The sequence below is a fragment of the Tachysurus vachellii genome, chromosome 22 (assembly GCF_030014155.1).
Source record: "Tachysurus vachellii isolate PV-2020 chromosome 22, HZAU_Pvac_v1, whole genome shotgun sequence".
NCBI classification, from domain to species: Eukaryota; Metazoa; Chordata; class Actinopteri; order Siluriformes; family Bagridae; genus Tachysurus; species Tachysurus vachellii.
In genome coordinates, this window is record NC_083481.1 from 13,672,047 (window position 1) to 13,690,846 (window position 18,800).

Genomic DNA, 18,800 nt, shown 5'->3' on the forward strand with positions numbered 1-18,800 from the left:
CAAGTGAAGGATGCGGGGGATGTTTGATGAGGTCTTAATGACAGCTGGCATTAAACCCTCCTGTGGACTCCGGCAAGTCAGACGCTTCCTCGCTCCAGATCCCTGCCTGCTGTGTCAATCAAAGCAGTAGCAGGTCTTGCTGCTTCGCTCCATGGACCTGCTCCAGTTCGGCAGGAGACAGAGATAGTGCCTTGGAACAAGCTGCCTCTTCATCACTCGCTCTCCTGCTTCATCAATCCATCCATCCCCTTCCTTTCAATCTAAGCTAGGTGTTGTCTCTGTTGCTCCAGTCTATGCCTTCTATTTAAAAAATGATATCTATATCTGTCTCCTTCTAATCCTCTGCTCATTAGTACAGATATACCTCACTCCTTTTTGCCTGTTTTCTTTCTTTCTGTCTCTCTGGTGAGTTCTGTCATGTGGAGAAAGAGAGCTCGGTGAGTACCCAGAGATTCATGCTCCCCTGCCAGGAACCAAATGAGCCCTGGCCACAGCAGTTCTCCTGCTCATAAAACTCTCATCTTCCACACAGCCCTAACACAATCGACTCGTTATCGCCCTTCCTCAGACTCTTTGGAAAAACAGTGTAGGCCTCTGCTGCACCAGTAGCAGGGGGTCGGTTAAAGCTGCAGCGAGACACGGCTCAGGAATAGAAGTAGCATGGAGGCATGTCGTAAAAAAGCAGATGTGCCTCAGTGAGAGATCAGCAGTACTTTCTGCTAATGATTTGACTAACATGCTGCTTTTGCTTTCAAAATCCGGGCTCAAATGTCTACACTGTAGAAAACCAAGGCTGTATACTGCATATTTTGAGGATGCAAGCTCAAAATGAACAGATAATATGTCCCGGAAAGGTTTATTAAATATTTGGGGTTTTATTAGCGGTGTGATCATTGGAGCAGGAGGTTTTTATGACTCCGCTACAGATTAGGTAGATAGAGATAAGACTGAACCATGCTGGAGTAAAATGTGAAAATGAGCAATGTTCACACAAAAAAGCAGCAGGACGTTTGTAGGCATGTAGTGATCGATAGTGTTGTTGCTTGGTATGTAATAGCTACATTCGCTCTCTAGAGGCATCACTGATCCTTGATACTGTTCTTCCTTAAGCAAGCTTTCTGTTTCCTTTGTACTCATCACACTAAACGCATTTAGTAAGAGATAAATTGCATGCATTTTTGTTTGACTTTAATTTTTGGTAAACTAAATAAACTGGTCGGAAGAAATCATTCGAGCCATTTGGATTTTTGGATTTAGCACATCCCGTCTAATTGAGACTGTTGTTGCTAGAATCGCAGAATGTGGAAAGCGAATGGTCTTCTGTCATTTTTTTGTTTACTGAGGTCGTTATCGATGACCCCAAAAATATGATGTACCACAGTGACACAGGTTTCTGTTCCCACAGCATCAATCTCCCTGACTGAACTCACAAGAGGTGCAGGGAAAGCGCTACCGTACACCCGAGAGTGATGAACTTTATTTTAAATAAGAGTGAGTTATGTGCTCGGTGGGTTTCTCCCTGTGAGAACACAGCTCGGGCAAAGCGCCACTTCCTCCTTCACACGACTAATTGCCCTCGTCCATCATGTCCCCAAGGCGTCTCAGACCTGTGGCAGCTAAACGATGACAATCTGCACTGGAAATGAAGATGTATGACCGACGTTTGACTGGCACTGTTATTTCAGCAGTTACTGAACTCCGTACGAACTCCTCTGCCACCTCAGAGCCTGGACTGCTTCAGCACTCGATGAAGAGCACTTAAAATGTGTGTGGGTTTGTATTAGCACAATCCTTTCTCATTATGTGGTTCGGTGGGTTTTTTTTTTCTTTTAGCATTTTCCCAGGCAATTTACAAATGGAAAGGTTGAGGGATGTCAATAAAGAGCAATTAGAAGGTGAAGATTTGTCATCACTCCAATCAAGCACGCAAATATTTAGCTTGATACGAACAAATGGAAAACACTTTCAGGGTGTGATTGGCTGTGACATTTAAGCACCTGTTTGGAGTTTTTCTTTGAAAGTCAGTCCCAAAAAAAAAGAAAAGAAAGAAAAGAATATAAAAGCCACTCACTCTCACTGCATTTTCTACCGCTTATCCGAACTACCTCTGGTCACGTGGAGCCTGTGCCTATCTCAGGCATCATTGGGCATCAAGGCAGGATACACCCTGGACGGAGTGCCAACCCATCACAGGGCACACACACACTCTCATTCACTCACGCAATCACACACTACGGACAATTTTCCAGAGATGCCAATCAACCTTCCATGCATGTCTTTGGACCGGAGGAGGAAACCCGAGTACCCGGAGGAAACCCCCGAGGCACGGGGAGAACATGCAAACTCCACACACACAAGGCGGAGGCGGGAATCGAACCCCCAACCCTGGAGATGTGAGGCGAACGTGCTAACCACTAAGCCACCGTGACCCCCATATAAAAGCCAGAAGTTGTCAAAAACCTCCTGAAAAAAAAAACAATTCAGCATTAAATATAAATATAAAAACGCTCATTCCAAACACTATTACGATACTATTTTTATTATTTTGTGTGGCAATGCTTGATCAAACCTTAAATAAAAAATTAATACAATATTTACAAACAAGTATTTTACACCTATATGCACATGTAAGAAAACAGACAAACACCACTGTAGAAACATTTCCAGTCCTTGGGAGGAGTCTGTGCAATAAAAAGGCACCTTTGACCCTGTTGTTTTTGCCGCTGTGTGATGTACCTGCTCTCTGCATGTGCCTTCACCTGCCAAATCTGACATACACTGGTGTACATCCTGATTGCTTTTAGTGATATATAATTATTTTTTTAAATACTGGCATCCAATCTTTAGTCCTTTCCCAGAACTCAATAAAAGGTATGAAATGATTTCCATACAAAATGAAAAGGAAGATCTTCTTGCAAAAAATAATATGGCAAATATTTTCAAAATCTGTTGTTAATGATTGACAGATGCATCTAAAGGTTAAAATCATCGCTGAGCTTTTTAAAAGGCAGTGCTTAGGATCAGTCTAAGGCGGTGAAGGCTCTGAAACAGAGAGTTGGAGCGTAAGGCAAAGAGAGGCTACTCGCACCACACCATCTGCATCAAACACCTTGACAAATAAGACAGCAGTAGCAGCAGCACCAGGTTAGTGCACAGATGATTGTAGATACCTATAGTCAGGCACCGACATCCTCCCATATGCAGAAAACAGTGCGGTGTTAATTGTGTACAGTTGTTCAGGCCATGCAAAAACACAAGTTTGTATGAAACAAAAGCCACAAAAAAATTATTTTTTTTTTTTTTACACTGTGTTGCGATGGTTGTGTTTGTGTCGAGCACCAAAAAAACTGCACGACTATGAGAGCAAATTCAGGAGCGTTGTTCGTCATCACACACTAGCCGACGAGTGTACCGTATTGTGGTTATATCCATGGCGTGAAGTGGAAGCCATTAAATCCACATTTCATTCAACACACACTAAGAGGTGATATCCCTCCATTTCACAGTCTTTGAGCACTAGCCAAATAAAGCTTCCTTCCTGCTTATTTCACAGTCAACATTCAACAGTAAAAAATAGGAAACGGATAATACGGTTTCAAAGGAAAAACTGCAATGCCTTCATTTCTAAAATGAAATGACTGTATCCAGTCATCCAGTCTCTTCAGCTCACTAATGAGGGGCCACTGTTTGAAAAAGGAGGAAAAAAAGATTTTTACTGACTGTAGATGACTTATTAGTTTAACAACAGCATTAAAAAGAAGGGAAAAGGTTGGATGATACAAAACAGAAGATGATAAAATAAACAGAAATGTAGAGAATGATGCACTGAAGTGATCACAGTTCAAAGGCTTTGGCAACAACTTTAATGATCTGTCACAGTTCCGCAAATCACTTGGGTTTTTTTCTACAAGTACCATTTTTCACAGGGTTCCATGACAGGAAAAACAAATGTATTTGGATCAAAACTACAGGAAAAAAAACAAATTCAAAACAGAGATTTTTGTTGAGCGTGTTTGTGATGTGGACGGGGTAAAAAGCGATTCCAGTATCTACAAACTTTGAATAATGTAAAGCACAAAAACATGATGAGGGTTGAGAGAGAGTGCCAATACTTTTGTACACTATTTCTAGAATGAATCACAAACATTTAGATTTTCGTATTGGCTGGTGATGAATTATTATGTGAGGAATAAAACAGAAAAATTGAATATTTTCCAATAACGTGTTCTAAATGATGTGTCTAAATCCTAATACAATAGCAGTGTTTTTTTTTTTTTACTAAATAATGATGTACTGTTTATTTACCATGATCAATGCTGTTTAACATCCATGTCCTATCTATCACTAGTCTCTATTGCTTTCTCTCCCCAAAATCTCTTGAAAATCCTCTCTCAGCTTCTCTAATTACAAAGTGCAAAGTCCCCCGTCCTGTGTACGCTTTTTCTCTGATTGTTATAAAGCACTGACACTGAAGACTCCTTCCATAGGTCTCAGTGTAGGTCGTTGTTATAGCAACAAGAACGAGCGTATTTAAAAAAAAAAAAAAAAAAAAACTCGTAGCCGGAACTACAGTCAGAGTTTCTGTTAGAAAAAAAAAAAATCAAGCAACCAATCAGAATCAAGCACTCAACAGCGCTGTGGTATAAAATCTACTATAGTCTTATGCTAAACACTGAGTTGAACAGCAGCGTGACATTTTTATTAGAAAACAGTGATATTCACATAATATTGCGATGGCATCATTAAGACAAAATCATCTATTCCTTGCGTGAACATTATCGTATTAAATATACAGAAATATACAGAAAAACTGGGGGATTTAACAGTTTTAATGGGACATCGGCTCCTTAAACACAGCTCGATGTGCCTCATCTGTGCTGCGGGGCTTTTAACACAACGAACCCATCCCTCTCAGCTGGAAATCAGAGCTTGGGCCTGACAGCAGAGCACCCACCGACAGCTGCTACTACAGATATAGATGCGCCAGGGGCCGCCCAGAAAAGATTAGGGTGATAAATATGTTTCATTAAAAAAGACAGTAAATCTGGGGGCTGGGAGAAGAGTGCAGCCCTGGAAGATGATGATTGATGCTCTAAAAATACTCAGTGCATACCAGTGTTGTGCCAAGATGAAACCTGCCATCGCCCACATACCCCCATCAGGCGTGTCAGCTCCTCTGGCACCAGTGGACCAGTTTCCTGTTTCATTTAATAAACAGCAACCGTTTTATATTATGTTGGGTTTTATTTTCTCTGGAAAAAAGGTGAGCAGAAACAAACACGGCTCTGAAGCCGACCTACTTCTCAACACTGCTCTCTGCATATTTTAAAGAGAAGCAGTGGAAAAAGAAAATTGGGATGGATCCTATGAGATAAATCCAGATGTAGTCACCACTTGTGTCTGGCCCAAAGGGCTTTAAGAAGTATTTGATGTTCTGCCAGTGTTTGGATTATGCTTTATATTTCTCAGGTTTTGGGGAGAAGTAGGACTGTGGGATTGTAGATCAGGGGTTATCAATGTTTTTGCAGGCAGAAACCCCTTTACCTTTAAAAATAAATCCTGTGGATGTGCTCAGTTCTGATTTATTTGATGTACATCATTCGACTATTCAAAGATTAGCTTTATTGTGTAAATTTGTATTTACGATATTCTCCCTATTTATTGTCACCATAGAGATCTTTCTTTCCTAAGTTTCACTCAGGAACTCAACATTATTTTGTAGGTTACTGAGGTCTGGACTAGACTCACTCAGTTTACATTTCTTAACAGATCTCTGGAGAAACCACTTGGAGATCCACTGTTTCTGAGTATGTAAATATTTATATATTGTTTTTATTATAGAAAACATCCCAGTGAGACTGTTCACATGTTCTGTGAACTAACCGGGTTATTGTCAACCATCTAACAAGCAGTCGCTTTTGAAAAGTTGCTGCTAATTCCTATCCTATTAAATATTAAATAATCCATGTAATCCCCTAATACTGCATTTCCTTACCAGTGAGCTAAACAGAGCCCATCCACTACAGCTCCATCCACTACAAAGCTGTGTAATATTTTCACAGACATGGAGACTGAAAAATACATTATGTCAAACAGCCCAGTATCACTGTGATACCATGGTGAGTCTATGCGGCATTTTTAGCGTTAAGAACAGTCCAAACCCCCTCAGTTGGTCTGGCCTGAACCAAACTGATCAAGAACTGACTCTCAGCAAGAGATTAGCTCCTTCTAAACCCACTAATTCTGCCTGCTTAAGCACTAGAGCCTTCATTAGAGCGAACTGTCGGTTTTATTGCACACTCCGGGCTGCTGCTGGCCCCGAGCTTATTGAAGCCAGTCTTGAAAAGTGTCTATTCAGCAGAGTGTGGATAAGGTTGTTCACAGAGCTCAGAGAGCACTATATTCACAGACCAGTAATAAGAAGACTGGGAGATAGACATGGGTTAGAGCTCCAAATGCAAATAGCTGACAGGGCTTCAGACCCAAAAAACACATTTAAACCTGAGGTAGAACATGGAAACATCACAGCAGACAAGGAGACACTTGTTTAAAAAGAAGAGGAATCTGTACAAAGTTGTGTTGAGCGTGTTCAAGATGATGAGGGATTAAGAGTCCGTTAAGATTTTTATCAGAGGAAGGCGATGGGGCATTTACTGAGTGTGCCAGCACTATTACACAGTCACGTCTTGGAACAAGCTCCGGTTGTATCCAGACTCTCCAGAGAACCTCCACCAGATGGTAACAGAAGAATCAATCTCCTTCTTGCTTCCAGTAGATCGCTTGCTATGATAAAGGCTGATATTCAGTCAATCAAAACACAGAAACATATGCGTCTCCGGGGGGGTGGAAACTGAAAAGTGCTTTCCCCCCCCACCATTTGGCTCAAAAGTGATTTCCCAAGGCCTCCATATCGGCCTGTTTTATTTCCTTGAAATAATAAATAAACAAAAATGGACAGCAGCTACATCTAAAATGACGCTTTTTTTTCTCTTCAAAAAACAAATTGGCACGGAAGGACACTTTCAGTAAACGTGTGCACAGAAAGTAGACACACGCTCATCTCATTATTTGGTGTGCGGTCAAAAATACCAACGCTGTGGCACCTTGAGGTTCACTATTGCCTCCACCTCCTCGTGAACATTCTTCTATTACGAGACCTTCATGTTGCGCTGGAGCTCCAGACTGAGACCTCTGACCTCTGAATTCTCAGGACAAGCCGAGTCACCTTGTGGGCATCAGCCCGACTAAAGGTAGGTACACCATAGTTTACACCGTCAAGCTGTCACCTCCTCTTTGCGATCCTCAGGTTCCAGATCTTCACAGTCCTGTCACTGTGGGAAGAGAGGCAGAACGATAAGAAAGTGTGAGAGAACAAAAAATAGAAACAGGAGCAGAATGAATCTTGAAACAGGCTGACAGGAACTCCTCCGCAGCTGAGATGTGGTAGACATCAAAACTGGAGAGTTACCGCAAAAAAAGCATGCCAAAACCAAACCCTGGCACGTTTATCCTAGAGGAAAGATTTAACCCTGACTGTGGGCTCTTTTATAACACACATTTACTATGTCTCTGATACAGCAGAATCCTCAAAGGTCTATACAATAAGTTAAAGCAAGGCAAGAGTACAGATATTTAAAATTTGTACTTCGCACTTGTAGTGAATCTGGTGGAATATAAAGTGACTCGTTGAAGTACAACTATATTATAGCAGTGAATCAGAAGCAGCAGATTCAGCGAGGCATGAGACAGACAACAGCTCTCGGTGGTAGAGTTCAAGAAAGGACACAATTAAGAGGATTTATGCCCTTGGGTTAGACTGAATCGGAACTGCAACAGAGTTTTGTGCTTCGGAAGAAGAATCCTGTTAAACGCAATGAAAGCTAAAACTGAGCTTGTCGTCCAATTTAATGGCAGGAGGCTTTTTTTTTTTAAAGAAAAAGTGAGAGTCAGAGAGAAAAAAAAGAACACTCAAGTCTGTGAGAGAAGAACAAAGAGCGAAGAGCTAAGCTAAGAGTGTAAGAGCAAAAAAAAAAAAAAAAAAAAAGAAGGAGAAGAGAGAGAAATAAAGTAAGTGTGTGAGGAAGGCAGTACCAGAGAGCAGAGGCGGAGGGTGTTAGTGGAGCTCAGGGAAGGCTGGTGGCTCTGCCTTTGATGGCCAGAACACGACGCGGCAGGCAGGGAGTGAGACCAGGAACATAACTCCACAACTTCACCCGACAATCACTGCACACGCACCACAACACAGCCACACAGAGAGAGAGAGAGAGAGAGAGAGAGAGAGAGAGAGAGAGAGAGAGAGAGAGAGAGAGAGAGAGAGAAAGAAAAGAAAGAAAGAAAGAAAAGAAAACAAAAAAGAAAAGTAGTAGAGAGTAGATAAAGAAATAAAGAGAAACAACAAATGAAAACAAAACAGAGTAAACATAAGAGAGCGTGAGTGAGTGAAGAAAGAAAGGAAGAAAGAAAGAAAGAAAGATGTTTGATGAGAAAAAGATGTCGCATCTCGTATCTTTTCATTTAAAGTGGCAGAGTCAATGACCTGAACATGATGCAGCAGCTGTAGAAGAGCTGTAATATTTCTAGGTTAATAATTAACAGTGTGCTGTCAGGAACACAGTATAACACAACAGACCTGAGAGGCAGAGAAAAACTGTAGCTGCTACTCAAAACAAGCTGCTCAATGAAAAGATCTTTTATTTATCAGCATCAATATCTCACCACAAAGGCTAATAACTCAAATGGCAGGTTTATCTTCTCACTCTCTCACTCTCTCTTCCACCAACAGAGCCTGTTCTTCTGTCTACATGTCTGTTTCCAGGAATGAACTCTAGTCTGAAGTTTGTACCTGGAGGCAGTAAAGATCTGTTTGGAGTTGGTGCAGATAGCATTGATGGGGCTGTCATGACCCTTGATTTCTCCGATGGGTGTAAAGTTGTCCACGTTCCAGACCTTCAGCATTCCCGCCCTGCAGGCACTCAGCAGCATGGGTCGCCCGGGCACGTAGGCCAGCGCACACACCCAGTCCTTGTGGGCGTTAGGGATTTGCTGTGAAATAATACAACACAAAACCCTGCTAAGTCCAAGTGTCTGCTTTTAAGGTAGCTTTTAAATCTAATTTAAAATGAAGTGTAAATCCGTGTCTGCTACATATTAAAAGAAGTGTCATTGTTATTGAGCAGTTTTAGGTTTCATATATAATAAGCGCACCATATTAACTGCTTTGGGGAATGTCCAAAATACAATATTTTCACTTATCTCCAGACAATATCATGCATGTAATTACCATACAATATATGCAGCTGTCGTAGTCTGGAGTGTATACAAAGTTATAGAACAATACCCACTACACACGTTTCCTTTATGCTCACAAATTGTGTTTCATTTATCGACCGTTCCCTGTACAAAGGTATGAAACTTCTAATATTGAAAATGACTTTCCTGCTCCTAGACCACCTAATTAAGCAGTTATAAAAAGGAGAGCACAACTAATTATCCCCCAGAGATGTATAGTACATTGAGAGATCCTTCTTGTAAATGACCAAATCTTAATTTCCAAAATGAACTCAGGTCCATAAACAAAAAGCAAGAGACATGTCAACACTTCAGCATACCACAGAATAAGCAGTGAAATTAAACTAAAGCCTGCTTCATGGAATTAAACTAAAAGACACTGAAAGTGATGTTGCTTTTTCTTCTATGCATGCTTTTGTTTGCCTTGTCCTGGTTTCAACCCTGGGCCTTTTTAAACCTAGTCTCATGGCAAAGTCTTGTTATTACAATCGTGCTTTATTGAGAGCAGTTTCGCTGTTTTCTGATGTTTACTGACCTGCGCTTTGAACCATCATGTCATTTGTTGGATTTCTGAATTTAAGCATTCACATCATGCCTTTAACATCGTGTTACAGATATTTTAAGAGCACGCAAGTATTATAAGGGGTTTATGAACTGCTATAAAAAATGGCCAAAGGCTGAATGCACTATACATGTTATGTCCACAACATTTCCTGTGAATGAAACAAAATGTGCATTAAAACTGTATAAACTACTGATTCGAATTAGAGCTAAAGCTTCCAGTCTGACCAATCAGCACTGTTGTAGAAAAACATATTAAAACTAAGCTAAAAATAAGATATAGCTGTTAATCTCGTAATCAGAATCTGCTAAAAATGCACAAACGTCTCCGAGTTGCTCGCTGATGCTTAGGAAAGAAATGCAAATGGAAAGTGATGAACCTGAAACAGAGCGTTTCGCAGGTACGCAGCTCAATTCTGACAATGTGATCGTCACTATGCCGAGCAATTAGTTCTTCCCTTTTCCCAGCAAAGCATGGAACATCTACACTGAGTGGGTGACTGCCTTGAAGCTTAAAAAACCATTAAAGCCCTGTCAGGAAGAAATCTCCCAGCTGTTCTACTACAAGCTGAAAATAAAGCAACTTCTACTCTGCTCTGAAGCTAATATTAGATTGTCGGTCTCGGTTTCTTACTAAAGATAATTCCATGGACTGAAAAGATGAACATTGCATTTGATTTTCTCTTTAAGAACTTATATATACAGAAATGTTATCAGAGAAATATTATTCAAAAGGAATCTCAGGTACTCCTGATGTTCACATCTCTAATCTTCTTGTTCACTCACTCATTTTCTACCGCTTATCTGAACTACCTCGGGTCACGGGAGCCTGTGCCTATCTCAGGCGTCATCGGGCATCAAGGCAGGATACACCCTGGACGGAGTGCCAACCCATCACAGTGCTAATCTTCTTGTTATTCTTCTCTTTTCAAATTATCAATAGATCAAACAAAATGTGTCTAAACCTTCTGACATTTTAAAAGAAAAGCATCAGTTCTTACTGCTACACCCCTGTACCTGAATCAGTTCCTGCTGCTCCAAATCCCACTTCTTAATACCGTTGTCACGGGAACCGCTGAACAGCACGTCGCCGTGCACGGCCAGGCACTCGATGCCGTCGTAGTGTGGCGGCTCAAAGTTGTGCGCGGGACCGATGTTCCCCTGCATGCCTTCCGCAACATCAAATACCTGTAAAAAGGTCGCGACCGCACCGAGAGCGTCAGCATACGGGGTGCTCCTCGTTTCCCTCAACATGCCATGTGTGAAAAAGACTCCAGGACAAACAAACACAGAACAGATGAACAGGGCATTGAAGGTACCTTCACATAATGATCCTTAGAGCCGGTGATGACCTGGTCTTTGCCTCCACCGGAGTATCCCACTGTTAGACACATGACTGAGCCGATGTGGCCTGTCAGCTTCCCCGAGGCCTGCATTCTGCACAACACAAACATTTCATCTAAGCCACTCTGTAAGAATCAGATAAACGAACTAGTGTTTAAAACTCAGGTTTGATTGCATGCCAAATATTTTGACGGCAAATATAGTGGCTAATTAAGATTGTACGATTAGCAGAACCTTTAATGACATCATGTTTTTGTGCTTCTTTAATGAGTTAAACATTTCTGTGATGACTCGGATCCTTATTATAATGGCCAGCTTTTCTTTCTGACTGCATATAATATTGCTTTTCTTAAAAAATCCTACAATAGCTTTAATCAAATACTCATTACGCCTCGGTGAGAAAAGTGAGAAAATCCACATCTGAGGATATGTTGTTACACAGAGCAGGACCTGTTGATGTGAGACAAATCAGACACCTGAGAAGCTTATTTACGTCGAAAGCAAGAATGTGCGTGGGTCACGGTTTAATAAATGAAACATGGAAATAACAGTGCTGAATTTCATGATTATTATAAACACGTCCTGCTACTGAGATCATACACTGTTTGTTCATTCGAGGATATTTTCAAACCCCCAGCCCATAAATAACTAAGTGAATACAGAGTTTTAAAGTCAGGCAGTTATAACGTTGGCAGGCTTTGAATTTTTATCCATCACCAGAACACGAGGTGCTGGGGTAGTGAAAAACACTACGGTAGAGCTGACGGTAGAGCTGACATTTAGTAAAAGTGACATTCATTAAAGCTGACATTCACTAAAGCTTATGCTGTACGTTAACATTTCAGATTTTTCTCGATTACTCCTGTCAAACACATAAACACTTAAGACGAATGTTTCACTGCGGTAGATTGTGCTGTTGTAAATACATGGTAGTTAAATGAATATCCATTCATATTCATTAACTCTTAGTCATATGCGAATATTAAAATTAGCCAGAAGGCATGCTGCGACTGCAAGCTGTTTACCGTAAACCGGCATAATGTCACGGAAAAACGCTCCAAAAGGTAATCTCCAGTATCTGTAATGAACTAGCTGGTATGAGCCAGGTAAACCTCATAAGATGTGGAAGTTGAGCAGAGAGTCGTGTACCTGTTGAGGTCCCAGGTTCGGACCGTGTTCCCTGCTGCAGCGTAGAGCACAGAGCCGGAAGGGTTTAGAGAGATTTGGTTGATCTGGTATTCGCCCTGGGCCGTGGTGATAGTGCGGGTGGTGGTGCCAGCACAGGCATCTCCTGAAACCACCTGACCTGAGGATCTACAATCAAGAAGAAGAAAGAAAAGCATCCAGAGTGAACAACACAGTGATAGATAGCATTTGAAAGCCTGAGGACTGATTTATACTTCAGCGAGCATGTATCTGAGAGTACATCAAAACATTGTGTGCGATCGATCTAGCAGTGAATTTGTGCTCGATTTAAAAAAAAAAAAAAGAAAAAAAAAAAAAAGAAAAAATGTGGTTCCATGTTTCACAGTGGGAATAAAAAGTAAAAGAAAACATGAGCATAAATTCGTAAATTGCTGGGGGAAAAAACAAAACCTTGCGTGATCAATTATAAACCGAATCAATTCCAAAGCGCCTTCACTAATGTGTATTCAGCACGGTTCGTGTAACAAAGCATTTGTATTTAAATCAACATTACAATCGTGGAATAGTGGGTGCATGTTTTTTTTTGTTTTTATTGAGTTGCAAATGCTTGCATCACATACTGTATGTCGTGTCTATTGAGAAGATGTTAAAGAAGAAAAAAGAAAAATAAACTGTGATTCTGCGGGATTAAAATGGTCGTTATAACGAGCCACATTTGGTTCAAAGCATCACTTTATATTCACCCAATCCATGATATCATGATTAGATTTATTTACAGAAAACTAACATGACCACAGCTACAAAATCACTGAACCATAACATCGTTCATTTATACCTGTATTTGTGCGAGTCTGTACTGCGTGAATTCTTGGGTTATATCAATAAATGCAGCACACATGTCGTTAATAACGTTGTATATAGTACACAGTTCCAGACAGCTCAGAGATTGGGTAAGAGTTCAAGTGTTTAAGACGGCGGGCATCAGAAAAAGCTAGCTCTTTGGGTCTAAACATTATGTCGCCTTGTAACAAGCCTAGGATAAGTCAAGACCTGAGGAGATACTCACGTGAAGGTGCGCACACACTTGGCAGAATCCCGGATGTCCCACACTTTGATGAAGGATGTGGAGACAGTAAAGACCAAGCCGGAGCTGCTGCAGTATTTGACGGACACCACGTTGTTGGGATGTCCCCGCAGTGTCACTATCTCCTGCCCAGTCACCAGGTTCCACATCTTGCACGTGCGGTCTGAGGGCAAATAGACGAGCGGTTATTATGATGGTTTCTGTTTGTGTTTTTTTTTCTTCATAGATATTTCCATTGGCCGATCTCCTGTGGGCCCACCACCTGCAGGAGGGACCGTAAGGGGCTGGTGCAATGTGGATTGGGTGGCAGTCGAAGGCGGGGGCCTCGGCGACCCAATCCCCGGACACGGAATCTGGCTCTAGGGACATGGAATGTCACCTCGCTGGGGGGAAAGGAGCCTGAGCTGGTGCGGGAGGTTGAGAGATACCGACTAGAGATAGTTGGGCTCGCCTCCACACACAGCTTGGGCTCTGGAACCCAACTCCTTGAGAGAGGCTGGACTCTCTACTACTCTGGAGTTGCCCGCAGTGAGAGGCGGCGGGCTGGTGTGGGCTTGCTCATAGCCCCCCAGCTCAGCAGCCATGTGTTGGAGTTCACCCCGGTGAACGAGAGGGTCGTTTCCCTGCGCCTGCGGGTCGGGGATAGGTCTCTCACTGTTATTTGTGCTTACGGGCCAAATGGCAGTGTAGAGTACCCGACCTTCTTGGCGTCTCTGGAAGGGGTGCTGGAAAGTGCTCCAACCGGGGACTCCATTGTTCTACTGGGGGACTTCAACGCTCATGTGGGCAGCGACAGTGACACCTGGAGGGGTGTGATTGGGAGGAACGGCCCCCCCGACCTGAACTCGAGTGGTGTTCTGTTATTGGACTTCTGTGCTAGTCACAGTTTGTCCATAACGAACACCATGTTCAAGCATAAGGGTGTCCATCAGTACACATGGTACCAGGACACCCTAGGTCGGAGGTCGATGATCGACTTTGTGGTTGTTCCATCTGACCTCCGGCCGTATGTCTTGGACACTCGGGTGAAGAGAGGGGCGGAGCTGTCAACTGATCACCACCTGGTGGTGAGTTGGATCCGATGGCGGGGGAGGAAGTTGGACAGACTTGGCAGACCCAAACGTACTGTGAGGGTCTGCTGGGAACGTTTGACAGAGTCTCCAGTCAGAGAGAACTTCAACTCCCACCTCCGGCAGAGCTTCAACCAGATCCCGAGGGAGGTTGGAGACATTGAGTCCGAGTGGACCATGTTCTCCGCCTCCATTGTTGACGCAGCCACTCGGAGCTGTGGCCGTAAGGTCTCCGGTGCCTGTCGTGGCGGCAATCCCCGAACCCGGTGGTGGACCCCGGAAGTAAGGGATGCCGTCAAGCTGAAGAAGGAGTCCTATCGAGCCTGGTTGGCTCGGGGGACTCCGGAGGCAGCTGATAGGTACCGGAGGGCCAAGCGAGCTTCAGCCCGGGTGGTTGCGGAGGCAAAAACTCGGGTCTGGGAGGAGTTTGGTGAGGCCATGGAGAAGGACTATCGGTTGGCCTCGAAGAAATTCTGGCAAACCGTCCGGCGCCTCAGGAGGGGGAAGCAGTGCCCTGCTCACACTGTTTACAGTGGGAGTGGGAATCTGCTGACTTCGACTGGGGACATCCTCGGACGGTGGAAGGAGTACTTCGAGGTTCTCCTCAACCCCACCGACATGTCTTCCATTGAGGAAGCAGAGGCCGAGGGCTCGGTTGTGGACTCGTCGATCCCCCAAGCTGAGGTCACTGAGGTAGTTGAGAAGCTCCTCAGTGGCAAGGCACCGGGGGTGGATGAGATCCGCCCTGAGTACCTCAAGTCTCTGGATGTTGTGGGGCTGTCTTGGTTGACGCGCCTCTGCAACGTCGCATGGAGGCTGGGGACAGTGCCTCTGGACTGGCAGACTGGGGTGGTGGTCCCTCTGTTTAAGAAGGGGGACCGGAGGGTGTGTTCCAACTACAGGGGGATCACACTCCTCAGCCTCCCCGGAAAAGTCTATGCCAGGGTACTGGAGAGGAGAATTCGGCCGATAGTCGAACCTCGGATTCAGGAGGAACAATGCGGGTTTCGTCCCGGTCGTGGAACACTGGACCATCTCTATACCCTCGCTAGGTTGCTGGAGGGTTCATGGGAGTTTGCCCAACCAGTCCACATGTGCTTTGTGGATCTGGAGAAGGCATTCGACTGTGTCCCTCGTGGTGATCTGTGGGGGGTGCTCTGGGAGTATGGGGTCCGGGGCCCTCTGCTAAGGGCTGTCCGGTCCCTATATGACCGGAGCAGGAGTTTGGTTCGCATTGCCGGCAGTAAGTCAGACTTGTTCCCGGTGCATGTTGGACTCCGGCAGGGCTGCCCTTTGTCACCGGTCCTGTTCATTATCTATATGGACAGGATTTCTAGGCGCAGTCGGGGGCCGGAGGGAGTCCGGTTTGGGGACCACAGGATTTCGTCTATGCTTTTTGCAGACGATGTTGTCCTGTTGGCTTCCTCAAATCAGGACCTTCGGCGTGCACTGGGACGGTTTGCAGCCGAGTGTGAAGCGGCGGGGATGAGAATCAGCACCTCCAAGTCCGAGGCCATGGTTCTCAACCGGAAAAGGGTGGCTTGCCCCCTTCAGGTTGGTGGGGAGCTCCTGCCTCAGGTGGAGGAGTTTAAGTATCTTGGGGTCTTGTTCACGAGTGAGGGAAGGATGGGGCGGGAGATCGACAGGCGGATCGGTGCATCTTCTGCATAGAAAATGATTATTATGCAGGATTCTCATTAATATATTTATAACAACAGTACTAAATGTTCATTCACAACATGCACAATGCACAATGCACAAAACTAAAATATCTGTGGCTAATTTTGAAGAAAAAAAAAAAAAACTAGCTCTGACTCTTCACATACAACTTAACATCTAAAATAAAAACAAAAACCCTATTTAATGGGAAATGTTGTGCTTTCATCTCTCTACGAGCACAACCGGTTCTCGTTGTCCACATTGTTTATGTTTCTAAAACATTTATTATCTTTTTTTTGGCTCACCTGAGCAGACACGTAACTGAATAGCCTGAATAGCTCTAACAAACCCACAGCCAATGAACGGCACTAGAGCAGCCCTCCTCTATGGCTCTATAATTCATATAGTTTATGAGCTAACAGGCAGTATGTGCCATCGGGCTTATCATGACAATGGGTTCCACTAATGCTGTCAGATCCATTTCACAGCACTGAGACAGAAAAAGGGAAATAAAAATTACATTTCATCCTGAAGCAGTTCCTTCTAGTTTCCAGAACATTTATTGTACAGTGGAATACTGAGTCCTTTTCAGAATAATAAATATATACAGACTTGCCAATTATGGCATTCATTTGCTCTATGAAAAATCCACAAAAACTGTTTTAAAAGTCAAACAGTTCCCCTGGACAATTTGAACATTTGTTCTTTTCCACTCTGTGGTTCATAGGCCTTTCCTCCAAAGCTGTTCTGTGCTTCAGAGGCTTTGTGCATAATATGAAGCTGCTGATAAGTTCAATAAGGCATGTCGTGTGTGGGCCAAAAGCAAGCAGAGAAAGCAAACCAAATTGATTATCTGGCTGTGTGCGAATTTATTCTTGGGTCAAGTACTCTAATATAAAAAAAAAAAGGGAGCGTCTGTGTGTGTTTACCTTTGGATCCGGTAAAAAGCAGCTCATCTGTAGCGTCAAGGCAGAGCACAGGTTTGGAGTGTCCTTCAGCCACAGCCACACACTGCAAAGGAGCTGTTCTGCCCCCCTTCAGCCCTGCCATTGGACTGATCACACCCCTGCACCGAGATACATACATTTAACACAGAGAGGATGTACGCATGCAAAAATGCATGCATGTTTGATAACCAACTGATTTTATTTTCATGTCAAGGCATTACAAATTCTAGCAGCTCTCTCAACCCAGAAGCCCTGTGGTCCCCCGCCTCCTCTTCTATACAGCCATGCTCCATTCTCCTCCGTCTCTCCCGAGTTCATTATCAATATTGCGCTCCTTAATCTGCTTCATCAAACCCCAGCTGGGCTTTGTGTGACAGACAGAAATCGACCAAAACAATGGAAGCGCTTTCATATCTGAGGCAGGTGCTAATTAGGGCCTGCTGAGCTGTTTCTCTAAGCAGCATGAAGGTGATCAGTGGAACTGAAGAAAGCTAGTGTGCTACTGTGGCTAGACTGAGGTTTGAAGCTTAATTTCCAAAATTAAACCGGCGCAGATTTCTTTTGCTATTGGCAAAGAAAGAAGTGTCAGGATATCTGGGAGAGTGGCCAGAGTTCACCTGTAGCTGTGCAGATTAATTCGTGACTGAAATAAAAATTGAAATACGCCAGGGATCAGGACTGACTGATGATGATAATCTTTCAATATATAACAGCACGCTAAGGACTAGGAGTCGTCTATAAGGAAATATATTAAATAAAATCACCACGTGATCTGAATTTGAGTCGATTTCAGATGGTAGAAGTGGTGATGGTATAATCTTCCAGCAGTCATTTTAATAACCAAGTTAATATCTTTTATTTTTAAATGAGATCTGCTGTAATTTTTTTCTTTTGGAGTGTAGCTTTCAGAAGGTAATGGGGAAATTCATGATTCTGATTGGTTAACCCTCTAAACCATAGCAGCTGGTAGCCAATTATGTGTGATTACACAAAATAAAGGATGGGTCGATTTGATGTCTAAGGGACTTTTTACATGAATCTTTTATGAGTTTCAGGACAGAGCGATTTCTGTACTGTGCTTTTCTGCTCAAATGCTTTGTGCTTTGTAAATAACAACATGGGGAAAATACAACCATGTGAAGACAAATATGACACTCTTACAGGCTTACTTATTTATTTATAGCCCTATAAAATATTTGCTGGAGACAGCCCTTGCCCTTTTTTATTCGCAGACTGAACTTTAGTGAGATGCCCTCCAATTAGGATCACAGCCATCATATCATCTCTCTGGCAGCTCCAGACACTTCAGACCTGCCGAGCCTCTAACACTCGCCTCCAACTGGCTTCACACACTTTTGGCTTGAGTTACAGGTCCGAAGCGATTAGAAGTGAGGCAGCCAGACAAGAGGCAACGAGGATTACTTGCCTCCATCTCGAAGGAATGTGACCCACGATGTCGGTGCCTCATGCACTGTCGCAGGAATGACAGAATTAGCATGACACCTGCCACGCTCGCTTGCATCAAAACATGGGAAGAACAAGAAGCGCAATGCTACCGGCAGCAGCTCTTCGAATAGAGCAGAGTTTCTGATTTAGCTCCAACGTAAAACTTCACATCTGTCTTAAAATGATCGGAGGGAGCGTCGTGAAAGGACGTGATGTGCCGTGACAGCTGGCAGTCTGTGTTTCAGTGTGGACTTT

At 43.4% G+C, this 18,800-nt stretch overlaps 1 protein-coding gene across 2 annotated transcripts in view; it reads right to left on the reverse strand.

The window, feature by feature from the left end:
* Positions 1 to 2,523: 2,523 nt before the first annotated feature.
* Positions 2,524 to 18,800, reverse strand: part of kif21b (kinesin family member 21B) — a 55,078-nt gene continuing 38,801 nt past the window's right edge. Inside the window, exons 27-34 of one of the 2 annotated variants that reach the window (XM_060857546.1) lie at positions 17,082 to 17,218; positions 13,406 to 13,586; positions 12,343 to 12,507; positions 11,169 to 11,286; positions 10,867 to 11,037; positions 8,843 to 9,042; positions 8,092 to 8,223; positions 2,524 to 7,331 (exon numbers count right to left, since the gene is read on the reverse strand). In XM_060857546.1, the coding sequence (XP_060713529.1) occupies positions 8,124 to 8,223; positions 8,843 to 9,042; positions 10,867 to 11,037; positions 11,169 to 11,286; positions 12,343 to 12,507; positions 13,406 to 13,586; positions 17,082 to 17,218 (1,072 nt within the window). In that variant the 3' untranslated portion in view covers positions 2,524 to 7,331; positions 8,092 to 8,123. The remainder of the gene's footprint in view (positions 7,332 to 8,091; positions 8,224 to 8,842; positions 9,043 to 10,866; positions 11,038 to 11,168; positions 11,287 to 12,342; positions 12,508 to 13,405; positions 13,587 to 17,081; positions 17,219 to 18,800) is intronic. The other variant, XM_060857547.1, reaches the window with a different exon arrangement.